The sequence below is a fragment of the Hakea prostrata genome, chromosome 5, assembly GCF_041222555.1.
Source record: "Hakea prostrata isolate BN-2017 chromosome 5, UWA_Hpros_2, whole genome shotgun sequence".
NCBI classification, from domain to species: Eukaryota; Viridiplantae; Streptophyta; class Magnoliopsida; order Proteales; family Proteaceae; genus Hakea; species Hakea prostrata.
This window is the reverse complement of record NC_142604.1, coordinates 13,349,901-13,377,876: the sequence shown is the minus strand read 5'-3', so window position 1 is coordinate 13,377,876 and position 27,976 is coordinate 13,349,901. Positions and strand designations below refer to the sequence as shown.

General features: G+C 38.2%; 1 protein-coding gene across 1 annotated transcript; it reads left to right on the top strand.

The window, feature by feature from the left end:
• Window positions 1-6,800: 6,800 nt before the first annotated feature.
• Window positions 6,801-22,193, top strand: LOC149015271 (la-related protein 1C-like). Its single transcript, XM_089154992.1, has 6 exons — window positions 6,801-7,556; window positions 7,668-8,157; window positions 8,243-8,390; window positions 8,511-8,601; window positions 20,097-20,186; window positions 20,730-22,193. Exons 1-6 carry the CDS (start codon window positions 7,092-7,094, stop codon window positions 20,787-20,789), a joined length of 1,344 nt encoding a protein of 447 aa, XP_089011118.1. The 5' UTR covers window positions 6,801-7,091; the 3' UTR covers window positions 20,790-22,193.
• The last annotated feature ends 5,783 nt before the right edge of the window (window positions 22,194-27,976 follow it).

Genomic DNA, 27,976 nt, shown 5'->3' with positions numbered 1-27,976 from the left:
TTACAAGTTATCCACTATTATATTTTGGTTGTTTGACCATTGATTTTCAAAATAAAAAAATGTTTTAAGACAAGAATACCCTCATCTAGTTAAGTTACGTTAGTGCCCCTCTAAGTCGGGCTCAACTGCGGTGTTGCACATTTATGCCTTTTTCTAGTTTCAACAGTTATAGTTCAAAAAAAAAAAGGTGGTCGAGATCGAATCTCGCCACAAGATTGCATCATCACCATTCACAGCTCTGTTTTGCGCATTAGTTGTGCAGCACTGAAGCATGATTACTCGAAGTCACTTCTTTGCCATTGTCTCTCTCTTCACTAGCAAGTCATTGAACATATCTCCTCCTCTTCAACATGAGTCATGCTTTAGTGCTGCACAATACTGAGCGGTCCAAATCAATTCTAGTGATCGAGATTTACACGTTTTGGTTTTCTTCTTCTTCTTCTTCTTCTTTTTTGGCAGACCTCCTCCGATTCAGACTCTGGCCGCCAAAATCTATCAGTCACGGCCGCAACCACTGAACACCAGCAAGTGAGAAAAGAGTTGACAATCGGTTCTATTATTTATTTGGGTAATGACCTCTGAATGAAGGTCAAAAACTGCGATTTTAAGTTTAGGAAAACTGGCCAAAAAAAAAAAAAAAAGACTACAATGCACAAAAGCTTGGTGTTTCGCAAAAATGATTTTTATTTTTATTTTTGTTGAAAGAAGCAGATGAAAAATTACAGAATATAATTACAGATACAGTTCTATGGCGAGATGGTTTTTGTTCCTAAATCTGTGCCTTTGGGACCTTTTCCTGCAAGAGTTTCTACCCACAATTGGATGTTATGGTCCTGGAATGATGTGATTCGTGTAAAAATGAATTATTAACAAGACTTTCCTTTGACAAGATATCTAGTTTTTAAAGTGATTTTTTATTTAGGATTTTTTTCAAGTTCTAGCATCTCTGTTACCCAAAACAAAAAAATCTGGCATCTCTGGTTTTGGGTTCATTTAAAGCAGCAGTCTCTGTGTTAATTTTTCAAGTTCCATTTTCAATTTGCAAGCATAAACATGAGGTAATTTTTGCTCTGGTTCATTTCCACTGGGTTATTTTAGGTTCACCTGCCTTTTCGTCTCTAGATCTGGTAAATTGAAACCCTAATGTTGGTACCGGAAACCCTAGCTGTCCAAACCTCTAAAGTTCTTCAATTATCTATTATTGTGAACCAAGTTATCTTATTATAGAGAAGATTTTTGAAGAGCTCTTGGATCAATTAGACTGGTAAAAGTTACTGGGGGCGAAATCACTAATTGGTAGTGAAACTTCCAAGAGTCGTAACTTTTGACTTGGAATTAGGAAGCCATATTCCATAAGCACCAGCAGCTAATGCTCTAGTGGGGGTACTTCTAATGTTTTTAGATGGCTACTCTGTAAAAAGCTTAGCAAAATTGAAACCCTAATGTTTGTTTTCAGTGACAAATTGAATTAATGTATTCAATGAAAATTTAATTTTGGGGTATCTGTGTTTTTCAAACATTAAGTGAGGTGTCAGTGGTTGAAGACCTCTATTTTGAGGTGTCCGTGCAATTTGCTCTATATTGTAAGGCTTCGGCTTTGACCACAAGGAGATTCAAACCTTTTATTTCAATTATGAAGCGTTGGTCCTTTGCCAATTGAGCCAATCCTTTGAGGATAAATTGTAATTGTCTTTTAATCGTCCATTGGCTAAATACCAATAGCTGTTAGGAGATACTAGAAAAAGGTATGCAAAATAATCTAAAATAGGATACGATAATGCCATTTTCATTAATTGTGATTATCTAGGTCTTCCTAGTAAAAATAAAAATTGTAACTAATAAGGCCTAATGATCCCCTCTCACCAAGTGTTTTATAAGAGTATAAAAGTCTATCTTGAAGATGTAAAACCCATTTGATAACCCACCTAGTGTTTTTACTATAAGAAATACTAAAAGCAGTTGAGTGTTTATGCAAGTAGAAAACTTTTTTAGATGTTTGATAGAACTTACTTCTAGATTAGAAACAATATTAGCTAGCGATTTATTGCATTAACTAAAAAGAGAGAAGATGAAGAACATGGACCTCTTTCGCAAAGACAAGGACTAAGGGTTTCTTGAAGATAAAGAAGAAGAATAACTTGGGTCACCGGAATACAGAACATAAAATATCGAACGATCCTCATCATTAGGGTTGAAGAAGCAATGAATTGAAGAGATCTTTCATGATATGGGAGAGTTTCAACATGGTTCTTATGTTTAGGATGCTAGATTCCCTGGAGACCCTCTCTAAAATTGTTTCACTTAATCCCAACTCGAACCCAAATTTTACCAAAAAAAAAAAAGCACCAACATTTGTTTTTGTGCCAAAAGCGTTTCTTGAGGTAAAAATGTTCACATATTTCAATTCATGCTACAAAAATCCCAGAAACAAAATAATTTTGTCAACCGGTTTTTGACCAACTAAATCAAGAAACATTAGAAATTGTTTTTCATTGGGTTATCAACTGAGTCCTTAGATGTGGTGCGCATAACCTCGACAAACCTAAGATCCAAGGAAAAAAAAAACTTATCCTCTCATTACTATATATTTTATATTTTTAATAATTATATTATCCATGATTTTTTTTTTTTTTTTGATAATTTTTTCATGATTTGATGTTAACATGCTTGGCATGCCTCATGCATAGAAAGAAGTAGATCAGCTATGTATAGTAGGGAACATTTTATTTTATTATTATTATTATTATTATTATTAATAAAATTTTCTAGTTATGACAGGTGTGTATGCATTCCCACGTCGAATCTTGGTGTATTTACAATCTAAGCTTTAATTATACTTTTAATACATATTCAATTTTGTTGTATATCACAGTTTGAGAATCTATCAAATATAAGATGTCAAAACTGACAGATCTATAAATATTTTCATAATATATGACTTCATTTGACCTTCTCATCTTTTATCATATTCTCGAAAGATAAGTATAAAGTTGGATGTGGTAATAGAATATTTTAGATAACATTTTCAAAATAGAAAAGGGTTTTACTTACTTTTGTGTAACTTTTCTCATATTCTTCTGATAGAGTTAATTGTATTTTAAAGACTCTACCTCCCACGGGGAGGTCTTAGGTTCGAACCCATTCGGCGGCATTAATTTGAGGATGTAATCGTGGTGTGCGCAAGCTGGCCCGGATGAACCTCATAAAAAAAATGTAAAAAAAAAAGAAAAAGAAAAAGTTAAATTTGGCCAAAAAAAATCGTATTTGCTAATTCTTTAACTATACCTCTTTAAATTAAGATGCTTCGTGCAGCAAATGTAAAGTGTGTGCTCCAATTAGGTAACAATCAATAAATCACAATGTATGTGCTCCATTTGGTTAATAATCTATACATCACATTTGTAGTGTGATAATACGTGCACCTACAATAATTATTAGAAGGAAGAATATATTTTAAAAATAAATTACGAAAAATCATTGTAATAATTTCTCTTATTTATAGGGAGTGAAATGTCATAACACAAATCTCTTTTGTCTGATATTAGAAAGGATATGGCAAAAATCAACAGGGGTTGGTCCAAGTGATGAGCAGCTTGGTCCGCTTAAGCAAGGTTCCGATATCGAAACTTTGTGGATGCAAAAAATTCCCGCTGGGAGACTCACCCACCACAACCAGGTGTGCTACCCGGGTCAAACACCGGATTAGTCAAGGCAGAGCCTTGGAAATTGGGGTTGGCAAACAAAAAAAAGAAAGGATATCGCAAATTTTTATTGAGATGATGGCAATGGGAAGCACAAAATTCATTGAATATCTTGGCATAGATTATGTAAATCTAAGCAAAAGGTAGGTTGGGTATTAGAGATCCTATATTGCAAAATCAAGCTTTCGCAATGAAAAGTGTTTGGAGGTTGTGGTCCTATCCAAAAGCTGCTTGGGCTAAAATGTTTAAGAACACATATTATCCTAGTTCTTATTTTTTTGCAAGTCAAAGTTGGAAATAACCTGTCATGGGGATGGAGAAGCTTCGTTGAGAGCTTAAAAAGGGAAGGGTTTGGATCGTGGGAAATGGGGAAAAATACTCATATATGGCATGACAATGAGATTCTCAGTGTTGAACCTGATGGTTGTGGATTTTGCAAAGTGGTTGAATTGAGAGTCCAGATCATCTCTCTGTGCTCTCTTGACAGTGTTACAACTACAAATCATGTGAGGCTTACAGGTAAAAAATAATAAAACATAAAAATTAGAAGAAAAAAAACCCAATCACCCAAACCCTGTGGACCCCCTGTAATTTGTGGTCAATAGCGTCAGAGGAGCACTGATCCACACTCTTGAATTGATAGATACAAACAATAAATCTTGGAGGTTCGATAGTCTGAAAGAATTTTATTTTATTTTTTAAATTTGTCTTCCTCGTTTATTTTTTTTACTTGGGCATTGCCATTTGTTTAGTTTGAAATTCTAATATCTTGGGTTTGCACCCACTCGACGGCATTAATATAAAAGTTCCCCTAAAGATGTAATCGTGGTGCGCGCAAGCTGGCCCGAATGAACCTTAGATAAGAAAAAAATAAGATTTTATAGCATGAGGTTAAGAGTTCATGCGACTAGAGGCAAAATCTTTGGTTGAGAGAAATTTGGTTCAGCAAATTTCACTTCATCCAATTGAGGACATGGATTTTTTCCAGGTCTTTGTTGATGGCTCATGGGATAACACTTCGAAGAAGGGTGGCAGGGGTTGTATTCTGTGGGATTCAGTTGGCTTTTTTGTTGCAGCTCAAAGCAAGTTTGGATTAGGAGGTTCAGTAGCGGCTATAGAGTTGGAAGCAATTAGAGATGGTTTACTGCTCGGGAAATCTTTGGAGGTTTCAAACCTTCAAATTAATTCTGACTGTTTAGATGCAATTTATGCTTTGTAGGGTCTTTCCTCTTCACTAGATTGGAGGAGTCTTAGTTTAGTTTATGAGATTAAGAGGTTGTCCTCCTATTTTCAGCATGTTTTTTTGCATTACATTACTAGGGAAGGTAATTTGTTTGCAGACTTTCTTGCTAAAGGAGCTTCTAGGTTCTCCTTGGTTCGGTCGTGGTGGAATGTTCCACTTCTGTTTATCGTTGATACTTCTTTGTTATTATCCAGGTCCCTGTTTTGTCTGCTTTCAATTAATACAAATTTTAGTTGTTGACCAAAAAAAATCTCCACCCCTCATCCTATATATAAAGTAACCCACCTCCCACTTGGCTGCCTTCTTGGTGTCATGAGGCCCATGGGCCCGTGATAGTATTTGAGCTTAAATAATAATAATAATAATAAATAAATAAAATATTTTATTTTTAGACTTGTTTGCTGGCAGAATCTCTTGTTTGCGTGAACCAATGGCAATCCTAACCATGACTCTTAATGCTTGGGTTTAGAGACCATGCAGATGAGAAAGAGATGCACTATTCCTATGCCTAAAATTGAGTCATAACTCATAAGACCTTTGCCTTCTCATGGGTTATGATAGTCATTTTAATATTATAACCTTATCCTTGTGGGACCTATAATCTTAACATAGAGATCCCTAGCCTTTTCATGAGATAGCTAGGTAGTTAGTTTTAGATTATTGTCTTATCCTCGCAAGTCAATCTTATAATTGTTTTAATTTTTATCCCCTCCCCCACCCCCAAAAGGAAACCCCCAAAAGGAAAAAAAAAGAAAATAATGGTTTCAATTGAAACTATGGTATCAGAAGGATTGTTTCAATGGGTCTAGTTGTGGTCCTATTATGTGACAATTTTTTGAACCACCATTAGTGGGTCTGGCATGGGAGGATTCTCTTTGATGTGTCTTTTGAATCTATCACTTGTAATGGTAAAATGACAAAAGACTAGGGTGCTTCTCATGGAATTACGAGCTTAAATCTCCTCGCTAATTTTTATCGAAAAAAAAAAACTCATTGCTAATAAAGCTCAAGTTGCAAGTAATGTTGAAGTATTTTATGGTAGGGTATAAATTGCAGTATATATTTATATTTGATATAACCACTACAAAATCTATCAATATGTGTCTTTATTAGATTGTGTTAATTACATTAGTCAGTATAATACATTACTCGATAGAAGACAATATCCCTTTGTTCAAAAAAAAAAAAGAAGACAATATCCCTCTAAAAATCACTTTTTTTTTTTTTTTTGCCCAACAATTACAAATATTATATTAACATATTCCACGTAATAAACGGGAAGAAATATTGTTTACACAAATAAAACGAGGTGAAACCAACCACCAAAACTTAGAGAAAACAAACAGATTTGCTCTACGAGCAATAGTATTAGCAATAGATTTTGAAGATCTGCTAATAAACCTAAAATCAACGACGCAAGCTGCTAAATTTCTCTAATAATACTCATACTCACTCAATCAATGGACTAATTACTACCATTTAAAACATAAATAAGAGACTGACAATCAATCTGAAAATAAAATAATTCTATCAACAATCTTAAAATCACTTAACATTGTTTTATTTGTTTAAAATCAAAGTGCGCGCAAGCTGGCCCGGATAAACCTAAGCTTCTAGAAAAAAAAAGAGTAAAATAAAATGAATGGGTAAAAAAGACTTCTTCCGTCAAGGCCGAAATTCCACGCACGCGTCGGGAAGTGGGTCCATGGTGGACCGACTAGTACACTGGGGACGGCTCGTAAATGTAAGAAAAGCTAAGGGTATACCATTAATTAAATTATAAATTATTTTAGAAAAAAATTTATAAATAAAATAATAAAAAAAAAATAAAATAAAAATGAAATTGAAAAGGGTATCTCAAAACAGAATTCTCAGGACCTGAAAGCTGTGAAAGAGAAGAAGAAATAGGAGAGCGCAGACGCAGAGACACCCTCGCTTGTACGGGCGAGATCGGAATAATTGGACCGGCATATGCATTGCTGTTGTTGACAGAAACCCTAGACTTACCACCTGTCTTCTCTATTCCACACTTCTTTTACTTTTCCGAAATTTTATTTTTTCATTCCTTTTTGATTTCCTTAAATTGTTCTTTGTTTCGATATTCCATCACTGCGATTTGGGGGAAAATAAGTATTCGTTTGATTTACATGGCTACAACTGCGGATTCTGCTTCCGGTGGGTTATCAATCGATGGCCTGAATGGTCATCATCAACTCGGTCGGAAGAATTTAACATCACCGTGGGCTCATGTTGTTCGCGGTGAATCGGAAGCTGTACCTGCATCAGCTTCTTCGCCGCCTTCGCCACAGCCGGTGAGTGCTTCACCGGAGCAAACTACTCAATCCGATTTCTCATCTGCCAAGTCTTCTTGTAATAATTCTGGAGTAGAAGGTCAGTCGGATAACTCTGAGAATATCGATAATATGGATAACGGTAATGCTGGTACGATCAGGAAAGCGGCTTGGAATAAACCATCCAATGGCGTTTTGGAAGTAGGTCCTGTTATGGGAGCTGTTTCTTGGCCTGCTCTCTCCGATTCCGCTAAGGCTTCGCCAAAATCGTCGTCTGATTCATTGAAAGCTCTTTCCGATGGATCCACCACTGTCTCTCAGGTTGATTTCCACCCCATCCTTTTAGATTCTTTTGTAATTGATTGATACAGTTTGTTTGATTTATTTTCATCCTGTGACATTGTTTATTGTGATTGTGCGTCTTTGCGTTAGGTTCCCGTGATTCCATCTTCTCCGCAAAAACAATCTACTAATAATGCAAACCCTAATTCAAGTCTAAACCGCCAGAAATCAATGAAACGTGGCGGTGGTACGGCTAGTTCTGCTAATGGCAGCTTCACTCAGCCGCCACTGTCCTCATCGTCACAACCTGGAGAAATGCCTCAGATCAACTCCGGCACCGGTAAACACGCACCGGTGATTCCGGATGTTTCTCCAAGGGAATCCCAACACAAGAGCAATAGTAATTGGCAGCAGCGTAATTCATCCAGGAGGGGTAATGGTGGGCACCATCCGCGTGGAGATGGTCCTTTCCATAACAACAACACCAACCAGTGGAATCCTCATCGAAGTTTTAACGGTAGAGATGTCCACATGCAGCAGCAGAGAGTTGTTCAAAGGCCGGCATTTTTAAGACCTCCGCCGCTTAGTTCTGCCTCATTTATTAGTCCTCGCCCAATCGGGAGTCCAGTGGGTTTCCCTGGTAAGTTACTTTTGTAATGTTTCTTCTATGTTTCTTTATGGTTGTCTAACTTGTGATTTTCTCTAATATTGTAATCTCCATTCAGATATGACACAGCCAGTATATTATATTCCTGCACCCCATCCGGATTCCTTCAGGTTCATCACACCTGCGCCCCCTCCGGCAATATACGTCCCTGTACCGGATCCTGAGTTGCTTGACAAGATTGTGAAACAGATAGAATACTATTTCAGGTTTTCATAGTGCATTTCTGTTTTAAACGTCGCTCTTGTGATGAAATTTTCTTTTCCATCCATGTGTTCTTAGCTTTTAAGTACTGAGCACGCAATGCACCAACTTTCTTAATGTTGCAGTGTTGAGAATTTATGTAAAGATGTTTTCCTGCGACGGAATATGGATGAACAGGGTTGGGTTCCCATTTCCTTGATAGCTAGCTTCAACCGAGTGAGTGGTTTGGCATAATTGGCCATTTTTTTTCTCTGTTTTACTTTTGATGATTATTCTTGCTAGAATGCTCTTACATGGATTCAGTTCCAGAGGCAACAGCAGCTTATGTAAGCTAAGCGAATTTTGATTTTCCGATAAATGTTGGCAATTGTAAATGAGTTAAGTAAGTAGCACTCTGATTATTGCTATTATTTAGTCACTGATTTTGAGACATTGTTCTTACTTGTATGAAGCTGTGGTGAATTGTTATTATTGAAATGTGCAATTATGTATATAAATAATAGACATAACATTCACATTTGGGGTATGAAAACTTATGTATGAAGGATCTTGTTCCTTTATTTATTTATTTTTTTAAACATTAATGTAGAAGGATCTTATTTCTAATTTTCAGTCTACTGTTATCTCTCTGCTACTTTTATATCTCCACTATGTTAACACGTTTCACACCTTTATTGGTAAAATTACTTTTTAGTGCTCTTTGCTTTTGCTGCTTTCTGCAGAAGGTTGAATATTTAGTCCTATACCTAAAACAATAAGTATGTTTCTGTTGATGGCATAAGTGAGCCTGGTTCTATCTTTTGCTTTCCCCTTTCTGAAGTTTACTGAGTTGTCTAGTGATCCTTTGGTTCGGTGATAGAATCCACTGGAGCTACATGGGTGTATCCAGTGCACGAGGCCTCTGCACTGTGGGGTATGGGGAGGTCATAAAATGCTTGATGCTTGACATAGATACATTACCTTGGGCTCCAAACCCAAATTGACAACGGGGCCAAGTATGGGTTATAATCCAGTATTTATATATAGTCTTTTCCTCATTGAAGTGTGTGTCTTTTATTATTAAGTGGTTGTAGCTATCTGATGTAAGCAGGAATATTCCCCCAGCTGAACCTATAATTTGGGCCCTAAACCCACGCCAAAGTGTCACACCTAGTGGGCTGGCTGGACCCTACTAAGGGAATAGTGTTCATTTTGCCACTTCTTTTGCTGATTATTTTAGTCTAGTAATTTTTGTTTTATTTTTGTGAGTCCAAATCTATTTTACTTCTTCAATTGAGTTAATAATGAGAGTCCTAGTTAGAGTGAAAGTCCAATTGGAATCTATTTAAAATTAAGACTCCTTTTGGATAATTAGCTTTTATTTTGCGAGTTGTTTTCTTTTATTTGTGGTTGTTATTTAATTGAGTTGGAAAGTGGATCCTAGTCTATAAAGGATTCCCTAGTTGAGTCAAGTTATGATTCCAAGTTAGAGTCTTGTCTTTCCCTTCAATTATAATGGGATATATAGCCCACCCTACCTCATTGTAAAACAAGTTGAATTTAATTTCCGAGAATGTAAATCTTGAAGGAAATCAATTCGTGGCTTTTTTGGGAGGGCCACTGCAGTTTTAGAAGGTCTTCTTTGCCAATTCCAGCAAGCTTCATCCATTCTCCTGCATTCATTCAGCAGATTGAGCCGCAGAATTTCATCTCCTAGTAACTACAACAGTCAGCAGCCCCTTCCCTCAAACAACAACCTCACCCCCACCCTCCTTCCTTCCTGTGCAACCACTAAGAACCCCTCCCTACCCCCTATAGCTACCAAGAAACCCTCCCTTAACCCTGTTGAAACCTTAAAGACCCACCCCCATCCATCCCCCTTAGTTTTTCTCCCTTTGTGCCCTCTTTTCCCCCTTTTGGTTCATGCAGCAGTTCTGAATTTTCAGAACAGAAAAGAAAAGAGGAAGAAAGAAAGGAGGAAAGAAAGGGCTTACCCAGATCCCAACAAACCTATCCAAGAACCAAGCCTACACGTAAGAACCAATCCATAACATCCCAAAACCCTCCCATATCACTGCAGCTTTTCTTTTCAGCTCTAGGGTAATTCTAGGTATCTCAAACCATCACATAGGGACCGTATTAAAACCCTAACCATCTCAAAACCAACCCATATCAAATTAGTTAAATCCTAACTTGTCCTTAGGATCTTTCCTAAATCCTTTACACTCCATATTCCTTTGTTAAACCCTAAACTCATTTTCTTCTCAATTCCTGCAACCCATTAGATTTTTGGTAATCCCAATATTTTCCTAAAACCCTAGTTTTCCCATACTTAACATTCTCATCTAGATCTGTTAAGAATCTCCTATGCTTTTATTTAATTCTTTATTTGTTGGTTCAAAGGTTCAGGATTGTGGCTAACCCCAAATCTAGGGAAACAATCACATATCCCTTAACTCTAGAATCATGGTTACATCAATTTGGTATCAGAGCTATGGATGAACCAGCATTTGCCAGGCAACTTGAGACCATCTAGAAGGTATAGAATGAGATGCTGATAGAACTCCAACACATGGCAAATAAGGTACAACAATTGAACACCAGAGTAATCAATCTAGAGCAACCAAGACATGGAGAACCTATTCAGACTCCTCCACTAGCTCCATGTCTAGACTCTCTAGTCTATGTTCCCCATCACGAAGAAACTAATGGAGCCTTGGGGAACAACAATAAAACAGAAGGAGAACCATACCATCCTAGAGCTTCCAAAGATAGGGATGGTCATACCAAAGAGTTAAGGGATGACAGCCCTATGTATGACCGGTATGACTTTGAGGAGAGACAAAGAATAAGGCCACAACGGGCACCTAGACCACAAGGTAAAATTAGATTGAAAGAATTCAATGGCTTCTGAGACCCCCAAATTTTTTATGACTGGAGTGTGTCGTAGATGACTACTTTGACTGGTATGACCTATTAGAGGATAAGAAAATGAGGTTTAGCTGAGACCAAACTAGTAGGGGAAGCCAGGGATTGGTGGAACACTATGGAGAGAGAATTATATTATGAGGGTAGAGAGCCTGCTACATGGAATCAAATGAGGAAAGAGTCAATCGAGAGATACCTAGTTGAGCATTACAAGACTAGACTTTAGGAGCAGTTCTACTTGCTCAAACAGGGAACCATTATTCTAGCAGATTACATCCAGTAGTTTTGACTCCCTAGCTTTTGGGGTTGGTACCTGAGAAAGCAAACTCCAAACAATGACTAGGTTCAAACTAGGTCTAAAGTAGGACATACAAATGGCTTTAGGAGTTCAATATCCTAGATCTTAGAGATCTTTTTGGCAAAACCCTATGGTTAGATTTTCTTTTTTCACAAAAGATGCAGACTACTCAGGATTATAGAAGGGACCCCAGACCAATCACTCCAGCCACTAGTACTGCTCCAAGGGTGCCAAACCCTATCAGAGCAGAGAACAGAGGCTCAATCTTTAGCAACAACCCTGGTGAATGCTTTTACTGCCATGTAGAGAGGTCACTCTGCCAGGGAGTGCCTTAAAAGAAGAGGACTTGCAGTCCTAGATACTAGTCAACCAGACCCAGGGGAAACACATGAATGTCCACCATTAGAGCTTGAGCCAGACAAGGAGTAAAGTGAAGATCGGATAGATCCAGATGCTCAAATGAATGTAATGTCTAAAATTTTGGTGGCTGTGCTGAAGGAGAAGACTGGAGGAGGAATACTATTTTCCATACTAGACTGAGGGTAGAAGGATTCTCAGTTCAGACCATTGCGGACAGCGGCAGCAGTGTCAAAGTGGTCTTAGAGAGTTTGGTGCAGCGGACAGTATTGAAGCCAGAAAAGCATCCCCAACCATACAAAGTCTCCCTACCCAACAATGCCAGGATGGATGTCACAACCAGGTGCCAAGTTCCAGTTACGTTCCAGTTATAATCTTATTTTTGTGAAATCTGGTATGATGCAGTAGCCATGAAGATGTCCGTTATAATACTGGGAAGATCCTGGCTCTTCAACAACAATGTCACAATCACTTGTAGGGAGAACAAGTGTTTTTGAATATAGAGCCCAGATATTGCTTCTACCGTTGAACTTTGCAGAGGAAGCCAGGAAAAGATAGGCACTATGTACTAACCAGAAGGACCCAACTCAGAGCACCCCAATCTTGGTGGTCAGTCCAGTGGAGCTCCCAAGAAGCCCAGTCAGAGATCAGTATTTGTTACTCAAGGGGAACATGAAGAGGTACCCCATCGGGGGTGAATGTTTTCAGGAGGGGAAAATTGATGTAAGCATGAATCTCCCCTTAGTCGAACCCATAATTTGGGCCCTAAACCCAAGCCAAAGTTGTGCACCTAGTGGGCTGGCTGGACCCTATCAGGGGCATAATTGTTATTTTCCCACTTCTTTTGGTGATTATTTTAGTCCAGTAATCTTTGTTTTACTTTTGTGAGTCCAAATCTAATTTTACTTCTTTAATTGAGTTGGTAATGACTAATGAGAGTCCTAGTTAGAGTGGAAGTCCCAATTGGAATCTATTTTAAATTAAGATTCCTTTTGGATAATTAGCTTTTATTTTGCAAGTTGTTTTCTTTTATTTGTGGTGGTTCTTTATTTGAGTTGTAAAGGGGATCCTAGTCTATAAAGGAGTCCTCCCTAGTTGAGTCAAGATTATTCCAAGTTAGAGTCTAAGTCTTTCCCTCCAATTGTAAGGCTATATGTAGCCCACCCTACCTCATTGTAAACAAGTTTAATTGAATACAGAGAATCTGAATCTTGTGAGATATCAAGTCATGGCCTTTCTTGGGATTCTAATCTTAGGTTTTACATTAAAATCCTTATGTTTAATTATTGTCCTCCCCCCTCCCCCCTCCCCCCACCCCCAAGGTTTATTGGTTTAATAAGTTATAAGTCCATAACTGGGAGAAGTTACTCAGATGTCAATAACCTAGCTTCTAAGGGCCCAAGGAGGTAGGACCAACCAGATCCATCAGTTTGGAATCTTACTGCCTCTATGAGGAGCTCATAAGCTTGTGGCCTCCTTTGGGTTCCTAGCTAGTCAGGCTGCAGGTGAAAATATTCTAAGATGATGCATTTCATTGTTTCCTTGCCTCCTAAAAGCCCAAAAACAGAATCTTAATAAGTTTTAGCCCAAATTGCTGTACGTAGATACTGAGTTGTGACTAAGTGGCAATTTTGGCTTGGTTATTTTCATGCAATTGGAATGGGAAATTCTTGATAGAATATGGTTTTTGTTGATAATGGTAAGTACACTAGAATTGTGCATCTTATCCCATCAAATAATGGTTGTAAAATAACCTAAAATTGTTGCTGTTGATGTAGATAAAACATAAAAGTGGATGTATAAATGATCATAATCATCAGATCATCAGGTCGGATTACATATCTGTTCTGCCTTGACCCAATGGGTTTTCTTTGTATTGGGCTACACCTTAATGGGCCTAATATATGGGTGGGAGGAAAGAATATAAGATTTCATGTATTAGCTAGTATTGTTGGAGCCTTGTTTCTTTATTTTTGATTGTTATTAAACTGCTTTATTGAGGCTGGAATAGGACTCTGTGAGTCTGGCCTTGTTTTAAGCTATATTCTTTCACTTGAAATTTTTAGACTCTATCCACAGCAAACTGGTTGCAGGAGCTTTGGCATAGTTTGAGTTCCCTTTCGTGTATTTTACATGAGTTTAAGTTTGTAGGGGAGTACAGGCTACAGCCCTACCAATGAATCTGATGGATAGAAATTGGCTTTTGCCTTCAATTTTGTGAGGTTCAAAGCTCTCTGTTGTGGTGATTTAGTATAACTGGGTAGTGATTCTAGGAGAGCATTGTGGTTATTTCAAGCTGTGATTTTATGGAGTTCCAACTTTAGGGATCAGATGGTACTGGGCATAATTTATATCCTTATTCTAACCTATTATCAGGTAAGGTAACTTGATTATGTATTCTGCCTATGCTAGTTCTTCTCTGTGTTGAAGTCTCATTTGCTGTTCTGTTGGACAGGAATTCTGCACTCTTCTTCTGTTACTGATATTCTCTCAGTGATTCCTAGTTTATTCCTGCAGAATGGATAAAACTCTAGCTTTGCTACAAAAATCCAGTTACTCAAAATTGAAATTCTGATTTTGACATCTTGAGTTGGATTTTCAGTCTAGAAACATGATACTACTTTGAGCTCTAGATTGATGGAGCATCTTGGCTTTCTCTGCCTCTGGAATCAGGCGACTCCTGTCTTCAAAATCCTAAAATTTTGGCTGTCTGATGCAGGATGGGCAGCAGCCCATGGCACTTCCAAGTAGATGGTTTGAGAGCAGGGGCTTTTTTGGTCATTTTGGGCATTCCAATCGGAGCCCAGCTAGGTCTAGTTACATTCAGAATTTCATTCTGAGTCTAATTCTCTTTTTGGTTTGTTATTTGAATCAGTCTGTTAACTAGAAGCCCTATATTTTAAATAAAAATTGTATTTAAATTATTAGTCCTTTGTAGATCTTGTTTTGAAGTTAAGTCCTAGTAGGAATTTTTCAATAAATATATAAAGGCTATAAATACACAGCCTAATGCAGAGAGAGTTACATCAGAGATCAAGGGATCGAATAGGATACTAGGTTTCAAGTGAAGGGAATTCCTGCGAGAGCTTGGTTTGGTGTTTCTTTTTCATGCATTCTTCCTCCACAGTCCCTGAACTGTTAAGCCATCATCCCTAGCCTTCCCTCTTCTCTCCGTTAATGTGAAGCCCAATTTTAGGGTTAGGCTTTCTTGAATTGATTCCCTAAAATTAAGGGTTGCTCAGAATCTCCCAGCAAATAAGTCTAAAAATGTTATGGGATGCTTATGGATCTCTAAGAATCTATTGGAAAGCCCTATAGACAAGTTAGGACTGCTGACAAGTCACCCAAAGGATGGTTTGGGATAACCAAATTAATATGGATTGTTTACTGGGTAATAGGGTAGCAATTTTGGATTCAACCAAATAATGGTGAATGGGTAATATTGTTGAATAAGGATGGGACCCAAATGTGGTTTTTTTTTTTTTGGGGGGGGGGGGTGTTGGTATGGGTTTAACAAAATTATGTGGGATGGAAGGGAATTAGGTTTGAGGCTTGACAAAAGGGACACAGGTTGATCTTTGAAAGTAAAAGAAGTAGTTTTTTATCTCTTCTTTGCTCTTTCCCTTTTCTTTCCTTTCTTCTTTCTTTCTTTCCTTTTTCTTCTTTTTGTTTTCTGTTAGAGGGAGGGACTGGAGAGGTTTAGAGAAGGAAAGAGGGGGGGGGGTTAGATTGGGGGTGTCATCGGGTCCTAGGGAGGTTGCTGCCAAGGTGCAGCAGCTGAGGAATGGGGTGGGGAGCCTGCGCAGAACAGGGGAGGGGTAAGGAGGGTCTTGCGGGGGTAGGGGAATGCGAGGGAGGGCTGGGATTGAAGAGAAAGGGGGGGGGGGGGGGGGATAATCTGCGATGGAGAGGGAGGAGTCGTAAGGGGTTAGGGCTTGCCGTACTTACTTGGAACTTGTGAATGCTTGCTGGAATTTTCTGAAGAAGAGTGCTTCACAGAGTTGCTGATCATTGATGAAGAAAGCTTTTCTTAAAATCCGCTGTGGCCCTCTCAAATAGGAGCCACGGTCCTCAAACTCAATATTCTTATTCAAATAATCAGACTTGAAGAGTTACATAGAAAGAATAAGCTATTTATAGCCTACTAGGAGACTCTAAACCTAAGTGAGATTCCTTTATAGATTAGGATCCTAGCACATTAATCACAACTGACAAAAATAATAAAAGATCTAATGGACTCTAATTGACATATGTTGAAATTGAAATCCTAATTGGCACATGCTAATAAAAAAAAAGACTCACATGCAGGAATTACAAATTAATTACTAAAGACACATGTTGAAAAATAAAAAGAAGATTCCGGAATTTAAAATCAGCAATTATGTAGGGCTGGTTTTGACTAGAATACCCTTTTTAGGGTTCGGTGGGCTCTAGATGGGCCCATTTTAGGGTTATGCCAGGGAGGGTCAACCCCTGTTCACATCACCCGCTGCATGGCGCCTAGCAAATCCCTCAAAACACCGTTCAGCCCTTCTTCCTCCCCTACACCCTAAATTGTACTACTCCCAATTCCACCACCGAATTCCCTCACCTTTTAGAATCACCACCCCCTCACTCCCCCTGGCACTCGACTCCAATTAGCAGCCCTAATAACCCCTTGGAAACCCTAACTTACCAAAACCCTAGAACCTCTGGAATTTGAATTTGAAACTGAAACAGCAATGTTCAGGTTTGTGAAAAAGTCCATCAAACCCTAGCCGAACCTATTACATCCGTCTTACAAACCCTACAAACTCCAACAGCCTGTAATTCCCTAGCCGCAGGGTTTTGTGAACCCCAATTTGCCTGCTATTCGTCTAGGATCCTTGGTTTTGGCCCTAATCCCAGTGAGGCTACATCACTGTCTCCAGTTTGCGACTAACAGTCTACTTCAAAATCCCTGTACTCTGATCTGGTTATTTTAGTTTAATTTCAGTTTGTTGTTCTGGTTACTGGGTACCTTTAAATCAGTGATGAGTTCTATTTTAGAGCTCTGTTTTGAATCTGAAATTCTGTTTTCTGTTGGTTTGAGTTCCCTACTCTGGTAGAAAAGTCAAAGCACATCTCAGAATTTGTCCATTGGATCTAGATTATATTTCAGATCTTCGATACTGATTGATGAATCTAAAAGATCTCTATACACATTGATGAGTATGATCTTACTTTTTTCCCTGTGATCCTGTTGTCAGCAGATCTGCTGCTGGATCTCATTGTTTTGAGGTTAGCACTGTATAACAAACCCAAGATCTAGAGCAGTTCCTGCAAACAACAACAGAAAACTAGCCTTCCAATCAGATCCATTCAAGGTCATATTGGATCAACACTTAAGCCATGCATCTCACCGATTCTCCCGAGGTTATCTTAGGTCTGTCCCTAGCTCTTTTATTTCCTCAAATCTGGTTTCACTCACTCCGTATGGCGGCATTTAAAGGCCTCCATTGAACATGGCCATGCCATCTCAAATGGCTTTCTCGTAGCATATCATTTATTATAGATATTAACAAACCAGCTCTAATATGATCGTTCCTTACTTTAGCCTTGTTAGTTTTGCTACTCATCAAACTCAACATCTTCATTTGTGCTCTATATGATGCTAAACTCAATGTAGTGTAAATGATGATGTTGAGATGGATGACTGGCAAAACTAGGAGGCACAGATTGATAGTTCACCGTTTCTTTTTTATAAAAGGAGAATTATGATAGTTAGAAAGAGAAGTTTCCATAAAGTTGATGCGGAAACTCAATAAAACAAAATTGGGAAAATATGGACTCCTATATATCTAGTCTAACTACTCACGATAAGGATGCTCCCTTTATCATGGTTCACTTGTTAACTCACTGCATTGCTTACATCCTATAAGACAAGCCAAGAACTTGCCTCTTAATCCATTCAGGAGAGAACATTGCCTGCACCATAGCATTACTAAGTTTTGTCTTAAAACACGTAAAGCCTTGGTTTATTTGTGTTAAGATTTTTTGTATGGTGATGGCTGCTTAATATTTGTTGGGACTTCTGTGTATTTGCATAAAAATCTATCACTGGAAACAGTGTCTCCAGCAAAGCGAGGCTTAAGGTGCCTACATTTGCCCCTGAGATCCTGCAGCAGCAGGCCTTTTTTGTACTAGGACATTCTTTTCTTTGCTCTATTTGGTTTTAATTATGGAATTTGTGTGTGCTGGCCACGGTTTAGATTCATAACCTAAATGTCAGTGAGGTTGATCCTCTGCTGCCTGACACCCCTGGTGCCTCTTCTGCCCATCACTTTGATCATGCCATGTGTTTGAAAAACAATCCAGCAGTGCCTTATTTTGAAATTTAAAAATCAGCTGCAAATCCACTGTAATGTGAACCAACTCATCCTTGTCCAAACCAAACTGCAAACTAGCGTACCTTCACCCCATTAGGGAATCATCAAACCATCGATCTCAACAATTGCCTTAACCTCTCTATGCTCTCTGCAATTGATGATTCTAGATCTGCGCTAGTTTTTATTTTTGAGTTTTTAACACGGCACTCACTATTTTTGGAGTGAAACTAGTGACCACCTACCATTATGCTGTAAATTACATGGCACCCACTTGAAAAATTACAAGTTACCCACATTTAAGTTTTGCTGTTAAATGGCTTGTAAAATTTACCTAAATGGCTAAATGCCTTTACCCCCATTTAAGTCATTGAAAATGATCCCACCCCTTAGGTGGGTGAAGGGAGAATCCTTTCACCCATCTTCTACCTACATATGCTGTTAAGATACAAGCTGCATTCCGAGGCTATTTGGTTAGTCATTGCTCTTTTTCTTCATTTGTTCTTGAACTTTATATGCTATGTTCTTCATTTTGTTGTGTTATAATTTGGGGAAAAAAGAGGGTTTGCTCTAGATTTCCGAAAGAAGAGCTGCTGGGCAGAAATAGATCTGTATGAACATAAAACAGGATCCATGGAGCCTGGATTTGTTCGTTCCCCTCAGGATATGGTGATGATGGTGAAGTTGAGCTTTCTGAAATCCAGAGCCGTTCCACTTTTCTCTTTCTGCTTTTTCGGAAAGTAATAATAACCCGCTCTGTGCTTGAATGGGTTTCTATGCTCTCTTGGCCCCAACTGCGTTCAGCTCTTTCGTAAATTAATAAATAAAGCAGTTTGACTTCGATATCATAATCTAGTTCAGGATCAGAGCTCCTCAAATTCATATCCACCAGAACCTGAAAATCTGGACAGCATTTATTTGGTCCATAGGGAAGCATTAGAAGTCTTATCAGAAATAAAATCCATCAAAGGGTAGTAGAGTCCCAAGTACCATCTGGGCTTTGGTAATGCTGCAAAATGCTAAGATGGATTCCCTGGCAATGTGTCTGGTTCGAGTTATCTCTTTTGTGTTGAACTTGACTCCTTTATGTTAGAATCGTTTTTGCTGAAAAAACTTTTCTCATGTCGGGTTGGGTGGGATCATTTTAAATGATAATGGAGGTGAAGGTATTCAGGTAATTTTTCCTGCCATTTAATGCAAAACTTAATTGTGGGTCGTGTAGTTTTTCAAGTGGGTGCCATGTAATTTACAACATAATAGTGGGTGGTCACTAATTTCACCCCAAAAATAGTGGGTGCTGTGTAAAAAACTCTTTATTTTTATTGTATTATGTTTTAACTTTTAAACCCTAGCTTTTGGTTATCATTCAAAATTTAAGTAAATCTTTCCTCTGTAATGAGTTACCTTATGTTTTGTGTGTTTGTATGGTTGGTTTATGATTTTTGCGGTCGGATGTCTTTTTCTCGTTAAGACGTGTTTTCTCCTTGAGCAAGGTTGGTTGTAGGAACTTTGTCAATTTTTCACAGCTGTACTTGATTCATAGGCATGCTATGCCTAGTTTCCTACATTTCTGTCAGCTGTTATCCCTTTAATTGAGTGATGATATAATTTCATCAAATTCTCTATTGATCAGTGATAATATAAATTTTCAGCTCTGTGTGGTCCAAGTTTCTAATTCTCATGGAGCCCTTTTTAATTCTTGGTTTCTGTTTCTTTGCTTTTTTCTCCCCTTCTCATCAGAGGAGGGTTGAGATTATTTTATTGAGATGTGAAGATGAAATTGCTTGATGGTCATGTTTTTGCAGGTTAAGATGTTAACAGAAGATATCCCATTAACAGAGAGTATCCCGTTAATATTGTATGCAATTCGAAGTTCGACTGTTGTGGAAGTACAGGTATTCCTCTAGATAAACTAGTAGTGGTCCTTAAACACCCCCCCCCTCCAAAACAAAAAAAAGAAAGAAAGACTAGTAGTGGTCGACAATTATGAAAGTAACTTCAATTTGAGAAGCATCATGTGAACAAGTTATTGAGTGTTCTTGCATTCTCAGCTCAACAGAGATCGTATTGGAGGGCAAGCTAGCCAAAGTTTTATTTTTCTCAGGTGAACAGTAAATATAAATAAACCCCAAAAGGGAGAGACAAGACCCTGTGTGGTGAAAGTGATGGGGTTAGGGGGAATCCCAGTTCCTATCTTGAACCCAGTTTGCCCTTTATTGGTTGCTGTCACTACACTATTGAGTGCTTAAATCATGTTAAGGGTGAACATCTTATATGCCTGTAATTCATGTCTTTTCAGTCATGTGGGTATGTACCTTTATTCTTGCCAGAGGCAGCCATATGATGCCCTTTCAACTATTTATTACTAAAGATACCTGAAAGTTTTACACTGCCTTGATTTTTTTTTTGGTAGTTTACACTGCCTTGATTTGGTGCAGGGTGACAGAATAAGGAAGTGTAATGACTGGATGAACTGGCTACTGCAACCAGCTAATTAGTTTTGCTGCCACATCAAGTCCACCATCCCCAGGGGTATCTAGTTATGATATGCTAAGTTCTAGACTGGAGGGGAAGGGGGAAGGCTGTTAACCACAATGGTACCCAAAACAGGTCTTGTGAAAGCGTGCGGAGTTCTAGGTACTGGGGAGTTGACCAAACAACAGTGTCTTGCAGTGAAAGAAAAGGACAAACATGGTCCAAGCAGGTTCTAATCAATCATTGATGGTGAGAAGCTTAGCAAGGAGGGGTGGGGGTAGTGCGCCAGGGCCTACCTATTTTGTTTTTTGTTTTTTGTTTTTTTTCTTCTTTTTGATGACAGGACGTTGCTGACTACTATTGTGAGTGGTGGGGAAGGCTTTTGTTGGTCTTCTCACACACTATGGTCTTCGTCATACAATGGCAAAAATGTCTGAAGAGGCAAAAACTGGAAAAGAGGGATAAAAAAATAGAAAAAAGAGAGGAAAAAAGAGGGTGTTGGGGGAGAGAATAAAGGAAGAACAGAAAAAAGGAATGGAGATGAAGGAAAGGTTAAGTTTTTGAAGTTACGAGCCGGAGTAGTAGAGGTTTTGGGGCTGTATGGTTCGTTTGAAGATCACATTTTCATAAATTTTTTTTAATGGCTTTGGATTTTGGATGGGAGAGAATTTTGACGTCATTTCCCTAGCCATTCCCAAGCAATTTTGTTGCAAATTGAGTCGCATTATCTCCATTGGAAAGGAGAATTTGAAATGAGGTGTCAGCGGAAGAAAAGGTGCGGGCTTGGCTTGATGCTGCAGCTGCTACACTCACCTAGAACTCTCTGTTACTCTTCTGTGTTTAGTTTTATTACATAAAAGTACCCTTGTGTAATGCGGGTGGTGGCAACCTTCTGTGGCTAAACATTCTAGATGAAAGACTCAAACAGCATGTTTTTTTTTGGTGGGGGTGAAACAAACACTATTGCTACTTTGAACGCAGAATAACTGGTGGGTTTGGATCCACTGATCCTGAAGCATTGATACTGAACCATTTTTATGGAAAATTAGCACTGAACCTGAACTACTTGCTTGTGAACGCTTGGCATTCCCCCGCCCCCCTTTGCTCTTTTCCTTGAGGCCAAGTGAGAGGGACTGTCAATGGTCGTCTTGCTTGGGGTCATATTTTAACCATCTCAACCTTTCTTTCTTTGCTGTTGTTGCGTGTTGGAATGTTACTTTGGCTCAGGGTCATTAATGGTGCTGAACTATTGAACTGTTGAGCATTGGTTCTGGCCATTGGATCAAGATTTCAGTCTGGGCGAGATTTTAGCCATTGAAAATCAGGTGGTTGAGATTTCATCTCGGTTTCAGTTATTGGATCGAGATTTTGTTCTTAGAAGACCGAAATCTATTTACGAAGCAAAGTCCTGGGTGTTGTTGGCCTATGTTCAGAATTGGTAGTCAAAAACCTTATGAGTATAGGTAAATGCGTGCGTGCCTTTTGTTGAACCTGTGACAAATTCTGCCACAAAAACCGGACAATGGCCATAAAATCATTCCAGAGACTCTGGTCTGGTTGGGCCGGAGAGTTGTCTCTATCCTTTTCTCATTCTTGTTCTCAGGTATCAAATCTGTGTTCGAAACGTGGCAGAAAAATATCTATCAGTGCGGGCGGTGAAGATGAGGTGGTTTTGGATTCATACTGTTTCTCATTTCCCTATCAGCCTATCTGTACGACCAACTTATTCCCTCCACGCTGGACCAACGGTACAGTTATTCTATATGTAACTAGTGTGACGTTTGTGTACGGAAATCGGATTCAACCATTCAAAGGCCAGATTAAGGATTTTTTTCATATCAATTATATTTTCAATTATGAGAATTTTTTATATTTTAAATTGTTTGATATTTATTATCAGTTTTATTTACACATAATTCATTTATGTATACGTTTATTTAAATTTTTATAGTTAAGATAAGATAAAGGTAAAAGGGTCAATATATATATTTTTTTGAAAGTCGTATTTTTTTTTACTTGTTTACTGTTTATTTTTTATTTTGATATCAAACTATTTTTATTGTTTACCCAAAAAAAAAAAAACTATTTTATTCTATAATTCATTTTCGATAAAATTCATCAAATAATTTTTCATATATGACCAATAATAAATTTTTATACGTATTTCTTTTAAATAGGCATAATAGATAGAGAATGAGAATTGATACCTAAAAGAGATTCGAAGATATCACTCTCTTTGATTATCTATTTATATGCAGATACTGAGTGCTGCTCAACGCATCAACACCTCCATCTCCGCCAGCTCTGCCATCAGTTTTGAAGGCATGAACTCTCAGAACTTCCTTGCTCAACTTTGCAGCAACAGCCGTTCTTCAATCCCAACCGTCACTGCTGTACCCATTCAACCCTTTGAATATACTCCCTTTCTTGCTTCTCTTCCGTCATTACCACAATCACCCACCACCTCAAACCTCAGATTCATGCCAGGTGAGTTTCATTTCTTCCAAAACATTGATCATCCTCTCAGGCCTCCTCCGCGATCTCAAATCTCCCATTCTTCCTTTACTTCTTCTTCCTCTTCCTTGGATGAGTTGCCAACCTTTCCCAGAAAGAAAAGGGCTTGGGATTCTGAAGATAGTTCCCGCAAAGGACACCATAAGCGTCTGATCAAGAATAGAGAGTCTGCTGCACGTTCCAGGGCTAGACAACAGGAACCGCTCTTACCCTCAAATTTTTTTCCCTTTTGAACTTATAATTCTTTTCAATATGTTTATGTATTTTGTTCCTTTCCTCATATAGCAGGCTTATAAGAAAGGATTAGAGCTTCAAATTGACACATTGAAGAAAGAGATTGCCATTCTCCGACAAGAACAACATGAAAGAGAATCTGATCAAAAGGTATACTTGAAGTTCATGAATTGAATCCATTTATGTTGTAATTCATATAAGAAAGAAGAGAGTAGAAACGGAAATTTGAAATGGAGAACTGACTTGTTTTTGTATCTGTCTGCTGTGGATTTGTGTTAATGGCGGCAGTTACTATTACGAAGAACAACTCGATTTCCTGAAAAAAGAACGCTTTATAGAGCATCAACAGCTCCGTTTTGAGAAATATCCGTGACTCTGACGTTCTGTGCCATGCCTTATATATGCTGGGCATCTTTGCTTTCGCACTCCATTTGTGTATTCTAGAATCTACAGTAAAGTTATATAAAGATCGAGGAGAAACTATCGAACATGTGTTGGTTGTTGTTATTGTTGGTGCGGTCAATATGAATAGTTTGGAGAGGCGAAGAAGCAGCGACGTGTGGTCTCCTCCTACTCTATAAAATGTGTAGCTTTCTATCTGTCTTTTCGGTTGTCTCTGTTTGGACCTGGACCCTCTCTTCATTTTTATCCTTTTTTCCACTTCTGTACAAGAGAAAGTTGAGAGTAAAGTTAAATAAAATAGGAAATATGACACTAAGAATTACATCTAAGTGGTGGCCGTTTTATTTCCTTTTTTGTTTTTGTTTGTTTTTTTTTTTTTTTTTTTTTTTAAAAAAAAAAAACCCCAAAACGGGTGAATTGAATCTCAACCACTAGAATTGATCAAGACTGTAGACAGCTCAATATTGCACATTAATTGCGCAACATTAAAGCACGACTCAAGAATTACGATTCAACTTCAGTGGTGCGCATTAAATGCGTACCATTGAGATGCGTATGACCACAATTGAATGAGTGGTCGAAAACAAAATCTCGACCACTCATTTTGCATATATTTTGTTTTAGTTACATGTGAGTATGGTTTAAAAAAAAAAAAAAAAACACACGAAAAGAGTGGTCAAAATTTCGACCTTGACCACTCGTTCCATCCTCACCTGTACGCAACCAGACTGCGCATTAATTGTGCAATGCTGAAGCTCTATCCAAGAATTACATAATCACATATATGAACTTTGATTAAATAAATTGGTAGATTCATGGAGTTGGGTTATACTATATACTATTGGGGTTATGCCACCGCATCTCCACCATAAATTGAGATCAGTGATGGACTTCAGGTATAGGTTCTTTAGTCTAGCCCAACCCCTTTGCTTCCATCACAAATCTTCAGAATTAGGTCATTCGGGTTGTCCACCAAATAAATAGGTGCTGGTCCATCTTAAAATCGAAGTACAAGAATTTGATCACAATATAACACCCAAGGTTTAGCTTGAATTTAAATCCTCTCCACCCAAGTAGGCTGTCGCACCTTCCCCCACCCTCATAGTTGGTCTGTCACTAGCCTACTCATGTATTATGGCCAGATCATGTATGAGGGTAGGGAAAATGGGAGGATGGGCTGTCCGGGTGAAGAGGATCTGGACTCAGTTAGCTTGGCTGGTTAAAGGTGGCATGCAACATCACAAGGTTTCAGTATGAGTCTCTGATTTTCTTGGTCTTCTCTATCTAAGAATGAGATGATATATCGGAGTTTTTCGTTGAGCTGAAAGCATAAAACTAATTGGGTAGGTTAGGGCATGTTGGTGGATTTGTATTAAAAGTGACACTCAGGCAATGATCCTCGTTTCTCCTTACATCAATCCTTAGTGCTCTTGATTACTAAAATAAAAAAAAAAACCTTAGTGCTTGAAATATGAATTGAATCGGTCATTTTTTTTAGAGCAAATTGCACTGACACTCCAAAATGGAGGCCTTAAAGCATTGACACCCCACTTTATATTTAAAAAGCACAAATACCTCAAAATTGGATTTTTATTAGATATATTTGTCAAATTTATCACTGAGAACAATTAAATCACTGTTTATTTAAAAAAAATATTCCTATAATAAACCGTGTCGGAAAGGTTTTCAGTAACAAATTGGACAAATATATTTAATAAAAATTCAATTTTGGAGTCTATGTGCTTTTTAAACATAAAGTGGGGTGTCGTGACTTTTAAAGCCTCCATTTTGAGGTGTCAGTGCAATTTGCTCTTTCTTTTATATTATAACTTCTGTGTGACTAATTCACTATTAAATGCTTAAATTGCATAAAGCTTACATATGTAATTTCATCAAATCACTATGTATTTACCAAAAATAAAGTATCTAACTGGAAATGAGAAAATTAAGAGGCTAGACTAAGACATATTTGGTTACATGAATCTAGGATTAAATGAAATGAGATTTCAAATCTATGGATTCATAGTTCAAAATATTAACTGTTTGGTTAGCCTCAAATCTATTGAAGTTCATAGAGTTTCGTTGGATTACTTCGTTTGAATCCACAAATTTCATCTATTCGATAATAAAAATAATTTTGACAAAAAAAAAAAAAACTTTAAAAATCGTGTATCTAGTGAAAAGCCCCCACCCTAGAGAGATTAGAGGAGGGTTGTATGATTTGTATAGTTACTCTCATGGTTCTAGGCATCAGCATTGTATCTCCCAACACTATTTTGCATCTCATTGGATGTCTCTGTTCTAGAAACAAAAAGGATTCATGGGAGGAGGTAGAGACTAGCTACACCACCACCACCAAGAGACCAAATGATGTGATATGCGTAAGATGGCTCTAGATACATAGGTGAATGAGTGATTCCCCATTTCAGGTGTGCAGGTAAGGAGAATTGGGATTATTGCTGTTTCTCGTTATTTAGCTCCATTGCTGGAACTAGCAATTATGTTGTTATCGTGGCACTCCCAGCGGTCCAAAGGATGGGTTTCTGGCCCAGCCCGTAATCGCCAGCTGGGACTGGGCTTTCCTCAACTAGATGTCACCTTAAGGGTTCTCTTGCCGAGAAGTGACCTAAGAGCACTAGCCGGATCCTAATCTGTGACGGGGGAGAATGGCCTACGTGGCAAGAATCGCTTTATGTGGACTCAGTTCCTCTATAGCTAGTTGCTAGTGTCAGGGGATCTTACATATTCAGAGATCTCCTCGAGCCCAGAGATGGCAGCTTCCTCAGCCCCTATTCATGACTCTCCAGCACAAATGGGTGTGACTGAGACGTAGCCCTCGGATGTGACCCTCCTGACGGTTGAGGTGACTTTCTTGGTCGTGCCTTGGGCCCCTAAACCGTAGAAGCCATCTCCACCTTCCATCTCCAGAATTGATCATGCAAATGCCACGAGGTCCACTGCCTCTGGAGGTATGAATCCCACATATAATCCCTCATCGTAGATGAAGGGGATAAGCTCTACACACTCCAGCCATCTCTCATTATCTTTCTGACCCTTCAAGAGCATGATCTTCATCGTCTTTGGAGGCTCTTTACTCCTCAATGGAGTCTCTGATTTATTGGCTTGGACTAACTCGACCATTGGAGGTGGCTTCCCTCCTCAGAGGAAGCACACTTTCACTTTCTTTTGGTCTCAGGAGCAGGGGCTGGATCAGGAGCAAACCATGTGGTCAAGATCATATTTCTTACACCAACACATGTAGTGCAAAGCAATATACAATAATAAAGCAGTAAAGTTACAGAATGCTCCAGACATTCACCATGGACTCTGTATAGTATTTAACTCAACCCTAGCCATACGCGATTCCTCAAATTGATTCTTTAGGCTTGTCATCCAGAACTTCTTGGTAAACCCCTGATGAAAGGAACATAGGAGTTTGTTGCAAATATGATAGTTTAATTCCTATAAAACCTATCATTAAAATACTCCTAGAGGGGGATAGGGCTAAGAGTCTTCCATGAGATGAGAAATGAAAACTGTTAGCCCCACACGAGATTTGTGAATAAACAATTGTCTGATAATGAGCAAGGAATATCTGTCTTTCTGCTATACAGGATTTATTGAACTCATAATTTTTTACCATTCATTAGATACTTTTTATGAATGTCAACTAAGTATCGTAAGTAAATGGATCCTGGTTGTTCATCAATTGATAACCAGAGTCATTCTTTGACAAATTATCACTATGAGTCAAACTCGATAGAATTTGATCCATCATTTTTTCTATTGTTAAGGTGGAAAACTGAACCAAGAATTATCTTTCGTCATCATCAATCAAATAACTGTTTGTGACCAAGACCAAGATTCCATTTATATATATATATATATATATAAATATATATATATATATATATATATATGTTTTATCGTAATGAAATATTTAGTAATAATCCTTTTTTTTTGGCAAACGAATTAGTAATAATTCAAATAATACATAGAGGCGAGAGGAAATTTGGCTGTATTCAGATATGCTTCTTAAACATTGATATAAAATTTTTAA